Raw genomic sequence first — 21601 nt, 5'->3', positions numbered from 1 at the left:
ACGTCAGGACGCCTTTGAGGACGCTCGACAGGACGCCTTGGAGGACGCTTTTGAAGACGCTCGGCAGGACGCTTTGGAAGACTATCGTCGGGATGTTTTGCTTGACGCTTTGCCTGTGGAGAAGGCTTTCGAGAGCGCTCAGAAGGACGCTTTGAAAGCGAAAGCTGGACGCTTGAGCGTGAAACGTAAGGACGCTCCTCGAGAGAGACTAAGAGTAACCTCTCTTGACGCGCAGCGCGGTCAGGACGCTCTTCGTGGTTCGAGCTCTAAAAGATCGACAGAAGGTCGGTCGCTTTGAAGAGGCTGATTTTAGTCTTCCTCGAAAGCCTTTGTTGAAGGCTAGACCCGTTGGGCGCACGGCCCTTCTCCAGAGGTTCAATCTCCTTTGCCTCTTCGGGTGAGGAAGGAGAGCTTAGTAGTACCGGCGGACTCAGTGGAGGAAGAACAGCCGTCAGTTTCGTCGGTTTTCCGACTACAAGGTGCTGGTTCGTCTTTTACGTTCTTTGTTTGGTGAGAAGTTCCAGCCTGCAGCTGCCTAAGTCTCCATCCCTCGTCAGTTTTCAGTCTTGACGGGGGAAGTTCGGGCAAGGTTTCGGAAGTGGGTGGAGATGAAGACTTCCTTGTCCCCACTAAAGAAAGCATTCAAGAAATTGCAGGATTGGATGGAACGTCGGAAGGATCAGGGCAAGTCGACTTTCGCCCTTCCTCCTTCAAGACTCAGTGGGAAAGGCGGCATTTGGTATGAGACCAAAGCTGAAGTAGGAGTTAAGATCCCGTCTTCTTCCCAAGGGGACTTTGCTAGTCTGGTAGACGCCCAGAAAGAGATCCCTTTTATCGTCCGCTAAGATTTCATGGACACCAACGGAGATCGACCATCACATGAAAGGTCTGTTAAAGACTCTGGAAGTCTTTAACTTCCTAGACTGGTGCTAGAGTCCTGGATCTTCAATCTAGGGAGTCCTGATTCTTTGAGTCTGGGGAGCTGTCCAATGTGTTGTCATGCATGGACAAGGCCGTCAGGGATGGTTCGGAAGAGTTAGTGTCTCATTTCGGCACTGCTTTCCTCAAGAAGAGAGCGCTTTTCTGCAATTTACAGCGAGGTCTGTTTCTGCATGCAGAAAGCAGAGCTTCTCTTTGCACCTCTTTCGAGCCATCTCTTCCCCCAGGCTATGGTAAGGGACCTGGCAGTGAGCCTACAAGAGAAGGCTACCCAGGATCTCTTGGCCCAGTCTTCAAGACGTCCCGCAGTCCCTACCACGTCGTCGTCTGGACGACCTCCTAGAAGGTTAAACCCTTTCGTAGCGGCGCCCTCCCTCGAGAGCTGCTCCTCGAGGGAGTGGACTTGCAAGAGGAGAGGTTCCTTCAAACCAAACCTAAATCCTCTAAGTGAGAAGAAAGAAAGTCCTTCAGATGCCTGTCGGAGCCAGGCTAAAGTTCTTTGCGGGTGCGTGGAGAGAGAGAGATACAGATGCGTGGTCCCTCAAGATAGTGGAACAGGGGTACAGATCCCCTTTGTGGACCCTCTCTTTCTTTCTCTACGACTCCCAGAGATCTTTCCCCGTCGTATCAAGGGGAAAAACATCAGGTTCTTTTAGATCTTTTAAGATCAAATGATCATGAAAAGAGCGTGGGAGCAGGTCTTAGACCTGGGGTCACCAGGATACTACAACAGACTTTTCCTGGTACCAAAGCAGTCGTCGGGGTGGCGTCCAGTCTTGGACGTAATGCAAGCCTGAATCTTTTGTTTCGTAGAAAAGAAAAAATTCAAGATGGTAACACCTCAGTCGGTTCTAGGAGCCTTAAGACCGGCGACTGGATGGTGTCCTTGGACCTACAGGACGCATACTTTCACGTGCCTATCCACCCTCTTTCAAGAAAGTTTCTGAGGTTTATGCTAAGGGACAAAGTTTGGTTATTCCGAGCCCTTTGTTTCGGTTTAAGCACGGCTCCGATGGTATTTACCATGCTCATGAAAAACGTAGCGAGATGGTTACATTCTGCAGGAATAAGAGTGTCCCTGTATCTCGACGATTGGCTGATCAAAGCATCGTCAGAAGAAAGGTGTCTGAAGGACCTTCACTTCACTTTGGCCTTGGCGAAGTCCCTGGGACTTCTGGTCAACCTAAGAAAAGTCGCATCTGACCCCAACACAGTCCATCGTGTATCTGGGGATTCAGATGGATTCAGTGGCTTTTCGAGCGTTTCCGTCCCAGGAACGACAGCTGCAAGGCTTAGAGAGAGTTTCGGCCTTCCTGGGGAAGGAAGCTTGCTCGGCGAGGGAATGGATGAGTCTGCTGGGAACCATTTCCCTCGCTGGAAAAGTTTGTTTCCCTGGGAAGACTACACCTCAGACCTCTCCAGTTTTTCTTAGCAGACGAATGGAGAGTCAGAGAGGATCTGAATAGCGACCTTTTCATCACCAAATCGGTGAAGAACCATCTAAGATGGTGGCTAGATCCTCGGAAGTTTCGAGAGGGGTTTGTCCCTAAAGCTTCTGAGCCCAGACCTAGTGTTTGTTTTCCGGCGCCTCGGTGTCGGGATGGGGAGCAACACTGGGAGGGGAGGAAGTGTCAGGCACCTGGAGGGAGGAACAGGTGTCCTGGCACATCAATGTAAAGGAAACTAGCGGCGGTGGCGCTACAGTTCTTCCAACAAAAGGTTGCAGAGAAAGTAGTCCAAGTCAACTCGGACAACACCACAGCCCAGCCCTTGCGTACCTAAAGAAGCAGGGAGGTACACACTCCCGTCCTCTTTTTATTTAGCGAGGGAGATTCTGCTGTGGGCAGATGCGAGACGGATAAGGATCCTGACGAGATTTATCGCAGGAGTCCAGAACGTCAGAGCAGACCTTCTCAGCCGACAAGATAGATCCTGCCGACGGAATGGACGTTGCACCAGGACGTCTGTCGAGAGCTCTGGAGACTGTGGGGGTGTCTGTTAGTCGACCATCTTTGCGACGTCGAGAACAAAGAGGTTCGCCATCTTTATTGCTCCCCTGTGCTGGATCCGGGAGCAGTCGCGATAGACGCTCTGCTCTGGGACTGGACGAACCTGGACTTGTATGCCTTCCCGCCATTCAAGATCATGGGGGAAGAATAGTAAGGAAGTTCGCGGCATCGGAGGGGACGAGGTTGACCCTGATCGCCCCGATGTGGCCCGCGAAGGAATGGTTCACAGAGGTAATGTCATTCATCATAGACTTTCCGAGGACGTTGCCCTGGAGGAAAGATCTACTCAGACAGCCCCACTTCGCAAGATATCACCGAAACCTCTCCGCTCTGGGTCTGACTGCGTTCAGACTATCGAAAAGCTGGCCAGAGCGAGAGGTTTTTCTAAAGCAGCTGCAAAGGCGATCGCCAATGCTAGGAGAACGTCCTCGAGAGCTGTTACCAGTCGAAGTGGGCTTCCTTCAGGGCATGGTGTAGAAAGGAGGGAATTTCCTCTTCCACTACCTCTGTGAGCCAGATAGCCGATTTCCTGCTATTTTTAAGGAATGTACAGAAGCTGGCTGTCCCGACCATCAAGGGATATAAGAGTATGCTGTTGGCAGTCTTCCGTCACAGAGGACTAGACCTGTCTGATAACAGGGATCTTCACGATCTCCTGAGATCATTTGAGACATCCAAGATACCTCAGGCGAGGCCTCCTTCTTGGAACTTGGATTTAGTCCTTAGACTGTTAATGTCGAGTCCTTTCGAACCTCTACATGAAGCATCTCTTAGGAACTTGACGAAGAAGGCTCTTTTCCTAACTGCTCTGGCGACGGCGAAGAGAGTTAGCGAAATTCAGGCCATTTGTAAGAGAGTGGGCTTCAAAGGGGACAATGCTGTCTGCTCTTTGAGTCCCACTTTCTTAGCAAAGAATGAAAACCCGTTGAACCCTTGGCCAAGGAGCTTTGAAATCAAGGGTATGACAAGCCTTGTGGGCCAAGAACCTGAGAGAGTCCTGTGCCCTGTCAGGGCTCTAAAGTTTTATGTCCACAAGACTAAAGAAGTACGAGGTCCCTCAGATAATCTCTGGTGTTCGGTTAAACGACCCGATATACCATTATCCAAGAACGCATTGGCGTTCTTTCTGAGGGACGTCATTAACCCCTTCTTTACCGGGTGGGTGAGCAGAATGTAATCATTGCGTTCGCTGCCGAACTGAATCTCTCGGTAGTGACTCCAGTTTGGAGGGGTGCCGATCGTAAAAATATTTGCCAAAAATACACTAATCAAGACAGGCTAATGAAATTATCAGGTATTATTAGCACTATAATAACGCATATTCTCTGTTAGTTTTATCATCCTACAGGGAAAATAAATGATTTTATGAAAAAAAAATGTGAAACTCAAGTGTCCCTTGTACAAGGGACACTGGTGGTCGGTGAGAAAACTACAGTCTTGAATAGAAATTCGGTCTTACAGAATGTTGGTATATCGCACCTGGAACATGCACATAAAGTATTATCAAAATAGAACAGTAAATAAGCACGTAATAACAAAAAAAAGAGAGCAAAAACTAATGCGAAAGCCCCGCCAATAAATATGGAAATCGCAAATTTTATAGTATATCTTTCAAAAATTGGTCGATGTCATTTTCTACGTTTTCTAAGATTAAATTCATCACAGAAAACAACTTTAGGGGCATCAGGGGTATCTAAACAAATTTTTCAAGTTTCTTGTCCTCAGAAAAAATCGCTTTTTCGCTTTTTCTCTATATAAAGTTACTATAAGGCTTCATTTTTACCTTCATTTATCTGGTGTTCATATCTTTTATTTGTAAAATGTAATAAGTGAATAAATAAATAAATACAGTAAATGATGATACAACTGGTTTTATACTTGGGTAGAAGTTATTACATGTTTACGCTTGTCTGGTTTTGTGATTTTTTGTTGAGACTCAGTTCATTTGTCACCTACACACTACTATAAGCAGTAATAATATTTTTTTGGGTTCATCATACGTCTGGCATCGTGTCATACTGTTTATTTTGCTCCAAACTCTTCAAACCGAAATTACAGAATGATTGGAAGTCCCTATCTGAAAAGAGGAGTTTTGGTGGTACTATGCGTACCACCTTTATGCACCCGGTGCAGTGTAGTAGACTTGAATGGTGGTACCCACCTACCTCCAAACAAACTTTCGGTAATGAAGAGGTTAAAGAGGCTCATTCGTCTTCCACACAGATCGATTTGAGCCTCTTGCGAGTGAAAGCTCACGAGGTCAGAGCTGTCGCAACCTCGCTTGCCTTCCAAAGGAACATGTCGATCAAGGACATCCTTGACGCCACCTTTTGGAGGAGCAATTCAGTATTCGCCTCACACTACTTGAGAGATGTGAGAACGGTATACGAGGACTGTTGTTCTCTTGGGCCATACGTTTCTGCAGACACAGTCTTGGGGGCTGAAGGTAGCTCTCTCCCTATCCCTTAGTTAGGTTTAGGTTAGTTTTTAGTTGTTGTGGTTTTTGGTTGTGGTGAGGTTTTGGTGAAGACCTCCCATCTCTTAGCCTAGTGTTCAGGGGGTCTTGGATAGTTGGTCAGGTGGTGGTCAGTTGCTTCGTTGCCCTCATTTGTATGGCTCTATGCTCTTGTCACATTGAGGTCACGTCCCCGTTGACAGAGCATCCAGAGCGCACCAGCACTACAGGTCTCCACCTGGCTGGCAACTCTGATTAAGCACAAGCAGGCTGAAGTGACAGTAATCACAGAGTCTACTTTGCTAACAGGTGAGGAACCAAGGTGTATATCATCTACTTAATTTAAGTTTCCTACAAATCCTATTCTGTCTCTTCCCACCATCCGAAGGTGGGATTCAGCTATATATATATCTGCCAAGTAAGTTTCATGAACAAAATGTTGTTGTTATAATACAATTAAGTTTGTTCATATTTACCTGGCAGATATATATAATTAAGTGCCCACCCACCTCCCCTCAGGAGACAGTGGCACTGATAAAATATGAATAGAAAATGGGAATGGTTCCTGATATCCGCCTCCCAGCGGCGGGAATGGGTACTACCACCTGGCCGCCCACTGCGTGTGCCGCGAGTTTTGAAATTCTGTCGGACTTCGGAGAATACAGCTATATATATATCTGCCAGGTAAGTATGAACAAACTTAATTGTATTATAACAATAACATTTTGTTTATCTTTGTTTCGGGCAAGAACTTCATCATGCCAAAGAGGAAAATACAAGGAAAACATCTCGCTAACATACAGAAGAAGAAAATTCGCTGTAATAAGCCGAGTTAGCGAAGGGGAGAGAGAGAATTGCGTAGGAAGGAGTGCCCCATCTTGCCTCAAGCAGTGCCCCAGGCTGCGGTATATGAGCAAAGGGATCATCATTTATGATTAAATTATGATAAATAAAATAGTTTTGGTTTATTAATACACAAAAAAGAAATATACATTCATAATAATCATTATTTATTAACATTGTCTTTATAGAAATACGAAGGAAAACTTTGATCGCCCGTATCTCAAAACTATACTTATTGACCTTCAAAATCTATCTTCTCACTTAGTTTTAAAGCTATAACATTGAAATTTGGTATATAACTCAGAAAGACATTATAGAACAATCAAATAGAGCCCTTTTTTCCAATTTTTGTTTCGTATTTTTTTTATAAATTTTTTTCTCCTGATTTATAGGGTTTATTTTTTTACCATATTGAAAAATTCATATCTTGCAAAAAAATGACTTTTAGAAAAAAAAAACTCCATTCGATTGGAGGTCTACATCAGGTCTATATATGGTAGTAATCCCAGGTCTTAATATTAAATATCAAGGGAGGAGATAGAATTTGAAAAATGGTTATTTTCGGGATAAATCGCCCTGGCGTCACAAAACCGAAGGTCAGAGGCGAAAATCATATGCGGTTCGGAGATGTCCCAAGTCACCTTTTGTTCCGATACGTAATACAAACCCTCGGTCCTTTAACAATAGGAAGGTAACTAGCGGCAGCTGGGACGGTCGTAAGCTTCGAACAAGGGGAGAACGGTAGTTAACTGCTTGTCCGATCGTGCGCGCGCCCGCGCGCCCGAGAGGTGAAGAATCACTTTTGCTTTCGGCCGCGGGTGTGAAGGACGTGTTCGTCATCGCTCTCTGCCCGCTTTATCGTCGTATGCTTTGTTTATATTGTGTTTTTTACTAATGGTTTGGTTTGACTTGAAAATGAAACTGTAAGTACACTGTTTTCATTTTCATTACTTAATTATGAATCAACATGGAGCTATCGCCGTAGAGACGGCGATTTCCGCTCTTTTCATGAATTGAACCCTTGAATTATGTCTCGGTGCCGAGGGCGGGCGCACTCGCGCCGAGTCATGTATTTTGGGCGAAAGTGTGTAATTGAAAGATGTAAGTACTCTTTTTCATTATATTTTTGCCCTGTGCGTTCGTTGCCGAGAGCTTGATTGCGCTCGGCAAGAGCCTCTTATTTTGCATGAATAGAATGCAATGAAAGTGGATTCGCAATGCAGTTTTCTTTTCATTTTCATTTATTAATTGCATCAAATTTAATTTTGGATCAATTTCCGCTCTTACCCGGGAATTAATCCTTACGATTTATTGCTGTGAAGTGAAAATAGCAAGTGCAGTATTGTTCATTTTCATATATATTTATGATAGCATCATATTATTATGGATCAAGTTTCCGCTCTTACCGGGAATTGATTTTTCCCTCTTTAAGTTCTATGAAGTGAATCGCAAGTGCAGTATTCTGTTTCATTTTCATATTATTTTTCACTGCTGTGCGGGGTAGGGGAAGCGAAGGTCTGCCAGGAAGTCGTCGGAAAGCTCTCCCGCGACTCCCTTGGTATCCGATTCTTCGTCTTCTTTCCTGCCCCCCCGCTCAGCTTCCTCGTATTTTGTTTTTGGGGGTCTTCCTTCCGTTCGGGGTGGGGCATGTCTCCCCCCCGTGCGTGAGGGAACCCCTCTTACTAATCTGTTTGTGCTACCGCAGGTGCTACAGCCGTGGGAGACGACCTTGGACAGGTATGGACCACTGCGGCTGCAGGGCGTGCCTAGCATCCACGATCTGCTGCAGAGTCTAGCGAGGTCTGGGGCGGTGACCTTGGAGTGGTCTCCACTACAACCTTCACGGCCGCTTATGCTGCTTCCCCCCGCTGGTCTACACTCCCCATGCTGTGTCGGTGACGCCGTCTGCCGCTTCTAGGGCCGGTCGCCGCCGTACCGAGGAGGGGTATGCCGCCGCCGCCTGTGTTTTCTTCGTGTTGCCTGCCCCAGACTTCCGCTGTTCCAGCAGCTCGCCCCTGGACCGGCCGCCAGTACCACGCTGGCTGCCGATGATTCTACGAGGCGATGGCTGGGCCTGCCGTACCTGTCGCTGATGTGGTTCCCGCTACTGGCTTGGCTGTCCCTTCTGTGTTTACCGCTGCCGCTGTTCCTGCCGCTCCTGAGCTGGTTGCTGTTCCTGTCGCTCCTGGTTCCTGCGCCTGTCCATGCTGGTCCTGCCCATGGTGTGTCTTCCCCAGTCCCAGGTCCTTCCGGACAGGTGCAGTCGGGCCGTGTTGCTTCGGCAATAGGCCCGACTCCGGCCTGGATAGAGGACCTGACGACTGTCCTGCGTGAGCTGACGAAGAAGAGGAAGGTGTCATCTTCGTCTTCGTCTGTTGCTGCCTCTTCCCCTTCGACTTCTAAGGCCCATAAGCCGAAGAAGAAGAAGGCTGCCTCCCCCCCCTAAGAAGTCTCCTTCGGGAACTTCTAAGGGCCCGTCCCACCTCGGTGGGACGGGGGGTCCTTCTGCTGGTCCTCCTGCTCCTTCGGGAGCGGGACCCGTCTCCCCTTCCGTAAGGAAGAGATAGACGGGGACCAGAGGAGTATCGGTTAGCTCTGGTACTTCCTCGCCTGGTGCTAGCGGCGATGCCGCTACGCCAGGTTCCGGCTCGGTCTCTCGTTCGCGGGAGATCCCGAGTGTACGCTCTCCCTCGGGAGACCGTGCAGCCAAAGTTTCGGCGCCAGAGTTCGCTCGGCGCCAAGACCACGGCACGGAGCAGAAGGCTGGCGAGAACCGCTCAGGTGACTCTCGCCAGGCCAGCGGCCGCTCTCGCAGCGACCAGCTGGTAACCGGGTTTTGTTATTCCCCCTAAGAAGACTCCTTCGGGAACTTCGAAGGGCTCGTCACATTCCGGTGTGACGGGGGGGTTCTTCTGCTGGTCCTCCTGTTCCTTGGTCGGGAACGGGGCCCGTCTCCCCTTCTGAGAAGAAGAAGAAGACGGGGACCAAGGGTGTGCTGGCTACCGCTGGTACACCCTCGCCTGGTCTTGGCAGCTCTGCTGCTAAGCCAGGTACCGGCTCGGTTTCTCGTCCGCGAGAAGTTCCGAGTGTACGATCTCCTTCGGGTGACCGTGCAGCCAAAGTTAAGACGCCTGAGTTCGCTCAGCGTCATGACCGAGGCACGGAGCAGAAGACTGTCGAGAGCCGCTCAGGTGACTCTCGCCAGGCCAGCGGCCGCTCTCGCAGCGACCAGCCGGTACCTCGGGTGGACGTGACGGTCTCTGACCGGCCACGGGTTGAGGCTGGGAAGAGGTCCCCCAGGTCCCCTCGACCGACGGTACCAGCCTCGGCTGGTACCAGCGGTTTGACGTGCCGCGAGGACGCTCACCGGTCTCACGGCGAAAGCGAGCTCTGCAGGTCACCTGACCGCCGCTCCCACAGGGACCGGGCGGATACGGTGACCAGCAGCAGCTCGTCTGACGCACGGGACCGGGGTCGACGTACTCAGTCAAGCCGCTCGCCACAGGTGAGCGGCACGGCCAGGCCTGCAGATCGATCCCCACCGCGGGTTGGTGATCGGCTGCAGCCCCCCACGTACGCTGGTCCTGCCAGCGAGCGGGGGGGGAGTGTCAGGTCTGTCTCTCCACTACCTTCAACTTCCTCGGGCTACACCGGGAAGAGCGAGGTAGCTAGGAGTGATCGTGAGAGGTGCGCCGCTCACGATCCCGTCACGACGCCGCACGTGCCACGTATGGTCTTAGGACCAACCAGGACGTACGCGCAAGTGATTGGAGGCAACTGTCAGGGATCTGTTGCTGGTCCTTCTTCTGAAGGAGGAGGGTCCTGGGAGCTGCTCTTGTTGGAGGGACTGGACGGTCCTACTCCTCAAGACGCTGTAACTTCCGAGATTCAGAGTAACTTTACCCAGGTTATTGCACTGATTCGTCAGCACAACGACCGGGGGGAAGGATCGCCGCTCCCACCAGCAGAGCCCATGTCTCATGAGTCGTTTTGGGGCCCGAGAGGGAACCCAAACCGACGGTGGGTATGCCGCGATCGGAGCTTGCCGATTCTGTCTTGAACCAGAGTCTCTCGTCTCCGGACAAGAAGGCTCTCTCAGTTCTGGCCGGTCGATCAAGCTACTTCCACCTCATCTACTGCGACAGCGGCGTTTCTACGTGTCTTCGGACACCGTATTTAAATACTCCTTCGGTCCTCCTGAGAGGTTTCGACCTCGACGAGGACTGGAATGAGTCGGAGGACGGTATCGGCTCTCTCCTGTCAGGTGTCGATCAGCCCCACCCAGACGACGTTCACAGTGGCGGCAGACCCTTACCTACAGTGAGAGTTCGTAACCCTCCTCGGGGAAAACGTTTTCTCCTGACGATACGTTTTCCCAGACTCTGAGAGGCCATCGCCGCAAGGCGATGGCTGCTCCTACTCTTCTCCAACTGCTAGTTCCACTGGTAAGGCGAGCGAGTATCCAATTCCTCCCCCATTCCCTCTCTCCTTACGGCTACGAGGGAAAGGGGAAGGATCCTACAGAGATTTCTCTGTAGGATCCCACGTTGGGGACTGCGCTACCAGGGGGGACCTTCGGGTCCTACCTGACGTAAGCCCCGGTCGTTGAGGAGGGATCCTGCCCCATTCTCGATTTCTACGGGAATCGAGAGGACCACCAGCCGATATCGTTTGACGAATTCGGTGGGGGTTTCGCAGACTGCTTAGAATTCTACGGAATTTCTAGCGCATTCAGAGTGTTAGAGTTTCTTACGATCTCCAAACACTTAGGCGAGACCACGGTCCAAAGTGAGCGAGACGAGAATCCCCGATATGTTACACGATAATCGGGAACCTCGCCTATGCTCGAATTCCTGGAATTTCTAGCATTAGGAAGAAGACTGCTGCTGAAAGAAGACTATCTCACAGTAGGCGACCAACCTGGAATAGAGAAGAACGGACGGAATATCCAGTTTGGCTGGAACTATCGTCTTAGTATTCTGTTCACCATTGAAGCTTTCCTTCGAGGAAGACTTCTCCTTCACTCTCTTTAATAGAGAACGAAGGTGGTCGATCTCCAATCCTTATTTTGTTTTCTTGAAGGAAAGAATTTAGGATGGAGATCGTTGTTCAGAATCCTACAAATATACTACGTATATTAACCTCGCGACATGATTCTGCTAAGCAGTTGAATGGTCCGAGGGGTAGGCGCATATCCTGGTTATTCTACGGATTGCGACTTAGACGAAAAGTATTCTAATTGAACTGCAACCCGGGTTGCCTGCAACCTCCCAGGAGTTTCCAGTTTCAATTTTATATACTTATGGTGTTGTCACAACAACACCATTTAAGCTTTTATATTTACCGAAATTTGTTTCGCTTAAATATAATTGCTCGAGCATATCTTTTTATGCTCGGTGGTTCTAGCCGAACGCATTCCTTCGTGGAAAGGATTACTTGGCAACTCAGGATGACGAGTCAGCGACAGCTACTGCGTTACTGCGTATTGAATTGCCCGAGGCATTTCAGTATCAGCTGCCGCTTTGAGATAGACGGTTGTTTATGTCTTTCTCACCTGCTTTGATTGAATAACAACCGTATCTCTGCCCAACAATCACGGACTTAAGTCTCTGATTAACGGGGATTCTCGCATACATGAATGACCATCTACTGCTGTGAAACGCTAGTATTCATCGTCTTCGGTATTGCGAGAATTTTAAACAGAGATATCTATTCGACTCTCATCTTTCTGTTTACTGCACGGTAACAGAATTCTGTAATAGTCTCTTGCTGCATCGTATCCCGATAATGCGAATGATTTTTGCGGAATCTGAGTTTGTCCTCAAAATATCTTGTATTCGGAGGTGTGCAATTGTTCATTGTTCACCCCGGATTAGCAGATGTATTGAAAGACATCGCCTACTCCCACACCTGCCAGCTCTACTTCCAAACGTTCAGCCCATGAGAAGCAGTTCTTCAAGCGGCTCTCCCCTGTGTTTCATTACTGAAGAACGCCCCGCTTTCATTGCACAACGGACAGCAATGAAATGGCGGTTAGTGTTTTCAGTCATTTGTAAGCACAGGTTTAGAATCTTGAGATTCCTTCTCTCGATTCAGCTGGAAGACGTAGGTTGCATTCATTGCCTACCTTCGTCTTCAACGTCACATAGTGTTGTTTCTCCTTAAGCTGAGATTCAACGTCTATGAGATTTTCTTGCCATCAGGGACCTCGGTCTTTTGAAGGCAATTGACTTTCGCCTTTTGAGCTTATGCATTAAGAGAATCATCGCCGCGCCGTCCGGCATCGGTGACTAACAAATATTTTATTTGTTTGGTCTCTCAGCATAACTCTTTAAAGGGCGAAGGTCACGTGACTTACCCGGATGCTTGGACAACTTGCCTCTACTGATTCCGAACCAGTCAGTCGGCAGCTGTCAGAGCGCCCGAGTCAGTTACGAACTATGCTGTGGACTTAGTTCGGTTGTTCCAGAGCAATCATTACTTCGTCTTAATAGCTTGTCAGTATGAGTACTGTACATAACCAAAGTCGAGAAGAGGGATAGGTCATACGACTATTCCCTTCTTTTCGTCTTAGGTAACTGCATGACTTCTCTTGAGAAGTCAAGCACAAAGGGATGGGGATTTGTGACGCTCTTTCGTACCGATCTTCGTAGCGAAGACTCAGAACCCTTCGGTAACTGACGATTGGTTCGAGTCCTTCACAATACCCTCCCTAATGGACGCACCTCCACCGCCTCCGATATGAAGGCTATGCTGCTTTGTCCGGTGAAGGTGCGACGGAGCTGTCTGAAGAAACTCGACACCCAGGATGAGTGTGGACGCCTCTTCATCATTCTCTCGCGTTCCGCAAGAACTTCTCCGTGGCGCAGGTAATGAAGGCAGGCGCCTGGTCCAACCGGACCGCATGCACCTCCTTCTACCTTCAGGATATTGCCCACAGTTCCTTGGATCTTTTTCCTTGGGAACCGTGGTGGTTGCTCAACACGTTGTGTAGTTAACCCAGACCCTCGCAGGCTGAACAGCATCGAGTCCTGGTGTGACCGTAAGAATGGATGAGGAATGAGAGTGTGACTGGCTCCTCTTCCCATCTTTTTCTTCCCTCTACCTTTGGGTAGAGGGACACGGTCGTCACCCTGCTGGGTAAGGACGAGATGCAGGTGAGCTACTCAATAGAGCACCATCCTATCCCTTTCAGTAGGGATAGGAGTAAATATCCACCACTTCCTCCAACAAGGGGGAGGAAGTGGATGCCAAATTGAGACAAACCCATCATTTTATGATTGTCTCTTGCAAACAGGAACAAGTTCTTGCTTGCTGGTACGAAGAGATACGTTCTTGCCTCTCTCTTAGTACTTGGCCCAGAGGTCTGACCATTGATCCTGCGGTGCACACCCCGATCAATCGGACAGAGGTTTGGATCCCTCCCTTGCTCTTACGACCAGGGAGGCACTCCAGGGTTGGACGAACACCAGTCTGTTCACCAAAAAGACTCAGATTCCTCCCACCAAGAAGTGAGTCTTCCTATTGTTAAAGGACCGAGGGTTTGTATTACGTATCGGAACAAATGACAATTTGTCGAAAATTGCATTTTTCCTAACTATACAAACCTGAGGTCCTTTACATATAGTCCCACCTCATGCCACCCCTCACTCTGCAACTTTTTGCATGGGCCTAAAGCAAAAGTGATTCTTCACCTCTCGGGCGGGCGGGCGCGCGCACGATCGGACAAGCAGTTAACTACCGTTCTCCCCTTGTTCGAAGCTTACGACCGTCCCAGCTGCCGCTAGTTACCTTCCTATTGTTAAAGGACCTCAGGTTTGTATAGTTAGGAAAAATGCAATTTTCGACAAATTGTCATATTAAGTGGTATGAATATCAAAGTCCTGTCCTTACTTATATAAGACAAGGTATGTAATTTGTCATTTTACTATATGTTTTTAAGTCTAAATATGAATTAAATACGCCTCATGAACTAAAGTATTTTTTTTCGTTAACAGATTGGGTTATGGGCATGTTTATTGTGTAAAAATATCATGTGATTCCATTCGCTATTTTCACTTCATTTCATCATAGTATGAGCCTTTAGTGTAACGTTACTTATCTTTTATCGGTGTGAAAACAACAGTAAAATGTGTTCTTTCAAGACCTGAAGTTTTGATTTAAATGATTTTCTCTCAATTTTATCTACGTTTGTATTTGATGGAGTAAGTTTACTGGAGTTATATCTTGTTGCCAATTCACGAATCGTACTATATGGATGAAACTCACAAACTTCGGTATAGTACCTTCAAACTCGACCGTAAGCAAAATGAGAGAAATGTTTTAATCACAACTATTGGGCACAAAAAGAACACATTTTATTGTTTTCACTCCAATAAAAGATAAATACGCAAAGCTCATAGTATTCTACTGAGATAAAGTGAAAATATCGAACGGAATCTGTTGATATTTGTTTAAGCAACAAAAATGCCCACAGCGCCATCTACTAACGACAAAATAACCACATTTCGTTCACAAACGATACGTTTTTAAGTGATATATCCACTTGAAAACACTTTGTATAACATAAAATAACGATGTCTCATATAAATAGAGTATCTTGAGATTCATTTGTGCTAACTAGAAGCAAGAAAGTCGCTCTGATTTGATGTTTGACACAGCAAAACAAACTTACTCGCAATCGCCCTCAGCTGATGTTCAAACCAAAACATGATTGCTATTTTGTAATTTATAATACAAACAAATAGTAAAATGAAAATACATATAATATTATTGGATGCAGTGAAGTAAAACATAACTCTTTAAAAGATCCATGGAAAAGATGCATAGCCACTATGTATTTTATCATACGATACTAATATATGATTATTACATACTCAAATTTTATATCTCGTGTAAGATGCGACCCCCTTAAAATCATCTCCAATATTAGGGCTTCAAAAGTCGCATGATACGCGAGTATATATGGTACTTAGTGATAGGTTTGTAAGCAGCATGAGTTGCCCATTCACCTGCCAGAAGCCAACCCATTTTCCTTGGCACTAGTTGGACAAAATGTTTGCTGTGCTCTTTCCCAGTTGCAGTGTTGAAGCCCCTGTACTGGATGTTTGGTGTATTTAGTTGCGTTAGCAGTGGATGTTCCCTTCCCCTAAAAAAGTGTGATTGAGCAATAAAAGGTGTGCAAAATATGAGTAGGGGTGCTGTCACTGATGGCCAGCTTGACCATGCAACCTCATCAGTTTTGTTTGCTCTGTGAGGGTAGGATATGCAGTCCTGACTCCTGCAAGGAGTGTGCTGGCTGATCTCTAGTGTAGTGGAAGAATACCATATCAGATGAAGTGTTCCACATTACACAATTTGTACTGATGTTTGCGAATTTTCATTGTAGTAGATTTTGGGTCTGGAACCAATTCCCCAAACAACTAGACATATGATCACACTGAAGGATTGATATTTCTCTAGCAGCTAATGCCTCAAGTTCTTGTATTTCCTACATAAACAAACTCATTGCCACACCCCATTATGTAGTAAGTTTTGAAGAGTTTCCACATACTAGACAAAAACTTCATTTCAACCCTGGCTAAACTATCTAAAGCCTATGTTAGAACATTCATGCCTAGTGTATGAAAACTTGATGATACTGATTGTCTAAGGAAGTAAAATTGATTGAATGGATTATTTTGCAGGTGAATGATGTCAAGAGTAAGGCCCATCCATCTTTGATTGGCAAACCTTTGTTTAATGGTGTGCTGTCAGATAAGCAGTGGGCTTTGTTAGATCAAATGCAACAAGAATTGCACAAAGAGTACACAATGAGGAGGGAGATGATGATCAAAAGGTTGGATGTAACAATACAGTCTTTCCAGGTAAGCAAATATGCACCTGCCATTTTTATTTTATTGACATCAGGAGTTTCATGTATGTAGCAGTTGTTGATGGTTTGCACTAATATAGTTTCATATATACCTAGGTATGTTTCATTTGAAGAAATAATATTTAATTGCCATAATGCAGTAAAGAATCCTTGTCTTCCAAACAGTGGTCTGACAAGGCAAAGCAAAGGGAAAATGATTTGGCAAAGGCTTTCAGGACCAAACGGGATCCTATGAAAGAGGAACCAGATGTATCGCTGGGTGACATGCTAGCTGCACGAGAAGATTTAGCTGTCTTAGAGAAGACAAGCAATGCATCTGTTAGGAAGCGGACAAAAACTCCACTAAATAAGGTAAAGAAAGAATGAAGCCTTGTTTTTCAAATACCCATTTCTTTATTTACAAATGTGCCAGGACTGCTTGAGAAAAACAGAAATGTTTTTAGTAAATATTGTCCTATTTTTGGGCATGACTAGCATATTTAAGAAAAATAGAATTGTCACTGACTGTTATCTCTTGAAGGAAGAGTTTGAGTTTTGTCTGATACCCAAGTGCATTCCCATTTTGAGTGTTTTATTGTTAATTTTTATGTTTTAGGTTGTTATCGGCCGTGTACCAGATCGAGGAGGGCGTGCAAATGAGTTGGAACCTCCACCACCAGAGATGCCCTCTTGGACACAGCGATCTGATGGAGGTAAGGGAGTGGTGTCACTTGATGTACATTTGATCTTGAGGTGATTTTTTAATTTCTTACTATACTATCTATAAAGATTCATAAATTGTAACTTAAGTATGTTTCTGTTGATCAAGGGTATGTGGTTTCATGTAAACAATACATAAAGAACAGATATCATAATGACCAGGATGGGGTCATGCTTTAAGACCAGTGTTTTGTTCTTAGAGATAATATTTTGCTGGTATCATAGGTCCATCACTCCTTTTTGGTGTGAATGCTGATATCGGAGGTTCATCACTCCCTTTTGGTGTGAATGCACTATCACTGATTGACAGGTACATGTTCAGACTGCTTTTTCCCAAAACTGCATACAGAGCCACAGTGCAGTTGTCCATGAATTTAGAATATTCCATTTTGGTGGTGTGTTGTTCTCCACTTGACACCATTCTTATGCTGTATTAGGAATTAGGGAGACCCATATTTAAATAAGTTTCATCATCTTCGTCACTTCCAGTGCCCTAAGATGCAAAAGGCCTCTTCAAAATTCCACCACTCATGTCTTAATTGTACTTCACTTCCACAGTTTTCATCTCATTTCATCTCCAGCCAGGAGGAGTATAGCTGTCACTTTTGTATTATGCTCCCAGGGGTGTTGTATAGGACATGGTCAAGGTCTCCATTTCCCTTTCATTATTTATTCGTACAAAAGTCTGCAATATCCTGTGGGTTATTTTTTTCAGTAATCTGCCATCTAGCTCTTAATATTCTTCAAGGTTTTTTCTCAAATCAACAAGATTTGTAGATATACAGGCAGTCCCCGGGTTACGAAGGGGGTTCCGTTCTTAAGATGCGTCGTAACCCGAGAATCGTCGTAAGCCGGAACGACGTTCTTGAAAACATGTTCAAAGGGAAAATTTCACTAATTTGCAATTTTTCTTAGGGCCGTATCTCTAAAATTATCATTAATTTACTTTTTTTCATGTGCAACATTGTGTATTCACAAATTACTGTATATTTTCATTAAAATACAAGAGAGAGAGAGAGAGAGAGAGAGAGAGAGAGAGAGAGAGAGAGATAGAGAGAGAGAGAGAGAGAGAGAGAGAGAGAGAGAGAGAGAGAGAGAGAGAGAGAGAGAGAGAGAGAGATAAACTCTTTACGGTTTCAATACATTGAAATGAACGTCTGTAGGCAACTTTTTCCCCCTCCCATAAATACATATATTTCTCCAGAGAAGAGAGAAAAAGAGGACTGTGCAATTATGTTTGTCTGTCTATCAATTCTTTTGCTGAGAGCGAAAGAGATAAAAGGAAGAAATAGAAACACCAAATGTATGACAAGTATCTTGTGGAGAGAGAGAGTTGTCCTTACAGTATTTAAAAGAGAGAAATGGAATGATTATTGTATTTAAAATACTCAGATATGAATTTTGTACTTACAGTTAATAGTATTATTATTGGAAAATATTAATGATAAACTTATTACATACATGTCCATGAAAATGATCTCATCTCAGTAAGAGAGAGAGAGAGAGAGAGAGAGAGAGAGAGAGAGAGAGAGAGAGAGAGAGAGAGAGATTACATAAAACCATTAAATTCGTTGACCATTGTATGGCATTGTTAAGCTCAGAGTGTCACTGGAGTTGAGGTAGGGAAATTGATACAGAAAAAGACAAAGGGAAGAATTTTCTTTTGAAATTAGTTATCGTATTATTACTACTTCTATTATTATTATTATTTGAAAATATAATAAACACGTGCATCTTCTATGAAAATTCTCTCATCTTAGTAAGAAAGAGGAATTATCCTTACAAGTGAAATGGAAAGGTCATTTTCATCTCTTTAAAATACGACCATTATGAATTTTGTAATTAAAGTTTTATTATTATTATTATTATTATTATTATTATTATTATTATTATTATTATTAAATAACTGAAATTATCAATAAACATTTTACATACTAGTACCATAAAAATTCTTTCATCTCAGAGAGAGAGAGAGAGAGAGAGAGAGAGAGAGAGAGAGAGAGAGAGAGAGAGAGAGAGAGAGAGAGAGTATCTCTCTCTGTTCTCTCAAAAAATACTTATAACGCTTCCAGCGAAAGAGAGGGAGGGAGTTACCACTATGACACATTATTATCTTGTGTGGCAAAAGAGAGAGAGAGAGAGAGAGAGTTAACCTTAATTAAAAGTGACATGGATAGATTAGTACGTATTGTATTTCTTTAAAATACTATCACATATGAATTTTGTAATTACAGTTATTATTATTATTATTATTTGAAAGTATTAAAAACAAATAGTACAAGTACATAAAAAATCTCGAGTCTCAGTAAAAGAGAGAGAGAGAGAGAGGTAGAGAGAGAGAGAGAGAGGAGAGAGAGAGAGAGAGAGGTGATGGGGGCGATGGGGGAATTTCAGGACCAAGGTGATTGCAACACTGCAGCTCTTCCCCCTCCTGGCTGTCACAGAACTTGATATATCTGACAGTTTTAGTACCTGGATCTCGAGGAAGGTTACTGAGAGAAGACTGGGATTTCCTCATTCTTCCATAATTTTTTTAAATATAAGCTAAAAATCTTACTAATTCACTGTTGGTATTTTTCTTTAATGAATTGAATTATTATTGCTGTAATAAATTAATTTAATTATTTGATTTGAAAACTAGTAAATCATTTATTTATCATACAAAAACATACATCTTTATAGAGAGAGAGAGAGAGAGAGAATTATTATTTTTATTATGTGATATCATTTCAACTTATTAAACTTACTAATACAGTATTAATCAAAATTAATATTTGAAAATTAGTAAATCATTTTTGTATTATAAAAATGTATTTAGTCATGAAAATAAACATCAAAATACACTAATTAGTGATTATTTTTGTCGGAAAATACAAAGAGAGAGAGAGAGAGATGAGGAGAGGAGGACGAGCGAGAGAGACGAGAGAGATGAGAGAGAGAGAGATGAGAGAGAGAGAGAGACTGTGCTAAACTTTAAAGGATTCTTATCATAGTATGCATTTTTTAAAAGTGTCGTAAACTCGGAGCGTCGGAAGCGTCAGCGTCGTAACCTCGGAACAAGCGTCGTAACCCAGGGCGGATTTTTCAATGAATATTTAAGAAAAAGCGTCGTAAGCTGGACCCGTCGTAACCCAGGGACCGCTTGTACAGTGATTTCATTGTTGTACCATTATCCATGCCCTTTTAGCAATTGAGATCATACCTAGAAAAATTTATGATCTTGTTTTCAAATGGGTTTTCAGTCTTTGCTTAACAAATCTTATTTACCCTGTGTTACAGTGTATGACTTGGTTTAAGTAAAATGGGAAGTGGTTTAACATTATACAGTATATATGATGTGCAAACTCACGTGCCGTTTTTTAATCCTTCTAAAAAGTTTTAAGATTTGGAGATGTGTTGGAGTCTCACACATCCAGAGATTTCCATTTTTATTGGAAATGTAAATCATATTGCTATTTGATGAAAAGAATAATAATTTGCCTGTTAGTAGCCACTAAACTTTCAGACAGTATCTATCTTAGAGTACTTGGATTAACCACTTTATAGTGGATGATAGTTTTTTTGTAATGTTTTCTCTTAGTCGCAGTCTCTTTAATCATTGTACGTGTAGGTTTGTGTCTCTTTTAATTCACTTTTTTTCTCTCCATTTATTTAATGTAATTGGTCTAGCTAGTTAGAACAGGTTCAGAATTTTAAATCAATTTTGAATCTCTATGTTGACAAATGGGAATGACCATATATTTTAGGATCCATATCCTGAAGTCCCTTTTCAGGTTATATTTATGAAATATAAATTTTGATTTTTAAATACTGTAGTACGTATTAGATTTTTAAAAACGTAATACATACATTGAAAACGATGTACAGTTCTAGATCTATTATAATTTTTCATACTACATATACAGGAGGTAGAGGTGGTGGAGGTGGAGGTGGTGGTGGTGGTGGCTATGAGCACCAAGGTTGGTTGGTTTTCTATGGTTGTGTTGTTCATATATCCAAAAATTTGATCAGTTTCCTTTATATTGGTCTCATTTCTGTTAGATATGTATACTTGATGAACACTGATTTATGTTGTATGGGAAATACACTAAGAATGTTTATCTTATCTTAATAACAGGAGGTCGAGGGGGTGGTCATGAACACCAAGGTTGGTTGGCAGGGAAGTTTTTGGTTGTGTTATTTCTCTGTTTATATATCCCAATGTCTCATAACATTAAATGTTATTTTTATGCATGACACTTACCTGCAGTATATATTATAGCTTATCCTCTTGACGCACTGGCAGAATTTCAAAACTCGCGGCAACCGCTAGTACACTGGTAGTTCAGGTGATGGCCACCCCGCTCCCGTGGCGCTGGTACTTGGAACTATTCCCGTTTTCCTCAGATTTTCTCTGCCAGCCCGAACCGGCAACATCGTTGTTGGTTCTCTGTTGGAATTTCCTGCTCGTATCTGACTTTTGGATATTGGTATCGTATTCAGGAAGTTATTGAGTGGCAATCGCAATTGTTTTGAATTTGTCTAGTATGTCTGATTCAGGAAGTATGTTTAGAGTTTGTGTGAAAGAAGGGTGTAAGGTGAGACTGCCGAAATCATCGGTAGATCCACATACTATTTGTAAGAAGTGTCGTGAGTTTGTATGTACGTGGGACAATAGGTGTAATGAATGTCAGTCTGAATGAGAAAGAGTGGAAGGCTCTTATGAAGTATGTGGAGAGTTGGAAAAAGATCGGGTTAGAAGATCTGTATCTAGGAGTGAAAGATCGGGAGGATCTTCGAGTA

General features: G+C 44.4%; 1 protein-coding gene across 1 annotated transcript in view; it reads left to right on the top strand.

Moving 5' to 3' along the window:
* Positions 1-21601, top strand: part of LOC135206220 (protein FAM98A-like) — a gene marked incomplete in the record, with an annotated part of 85545 nt that overhangs the window by 40553 nt on the left and 23391 nt on the right. The window contains 5 exon segments of the mRNA XM_064237569.1: positions 15933-16112; positions 16286-16471; positions 16716-16812; positions 20725-20778; positions 20937-20966. Of these exon segments, the coding sequence (XP_064093639.1) occupies positions 15933-16112; positions 16286-16471; positions 16716-16812; positions 20725-20778; positions 20937-20966 (547 nt within the window).

Source organism: Macrobrachium nipponense, chromosome 29, assembly GCF_015104395.2.
Source record: "Macrobrachium nipponense isolate FS-2020 chromosome 29, ASM1510439v2, whole genome shotgun sequence".
Taxonomy (NCBI): Eukaryota; Metazoa; Arthropoda; class Malacostraca; order Decapoda; family Palaemonidae; genus Macrobrachium; species Macrobrachium nipponense.
This window is presented reverse-complemented; position numbering and strand designations above follow the sequence as displayed.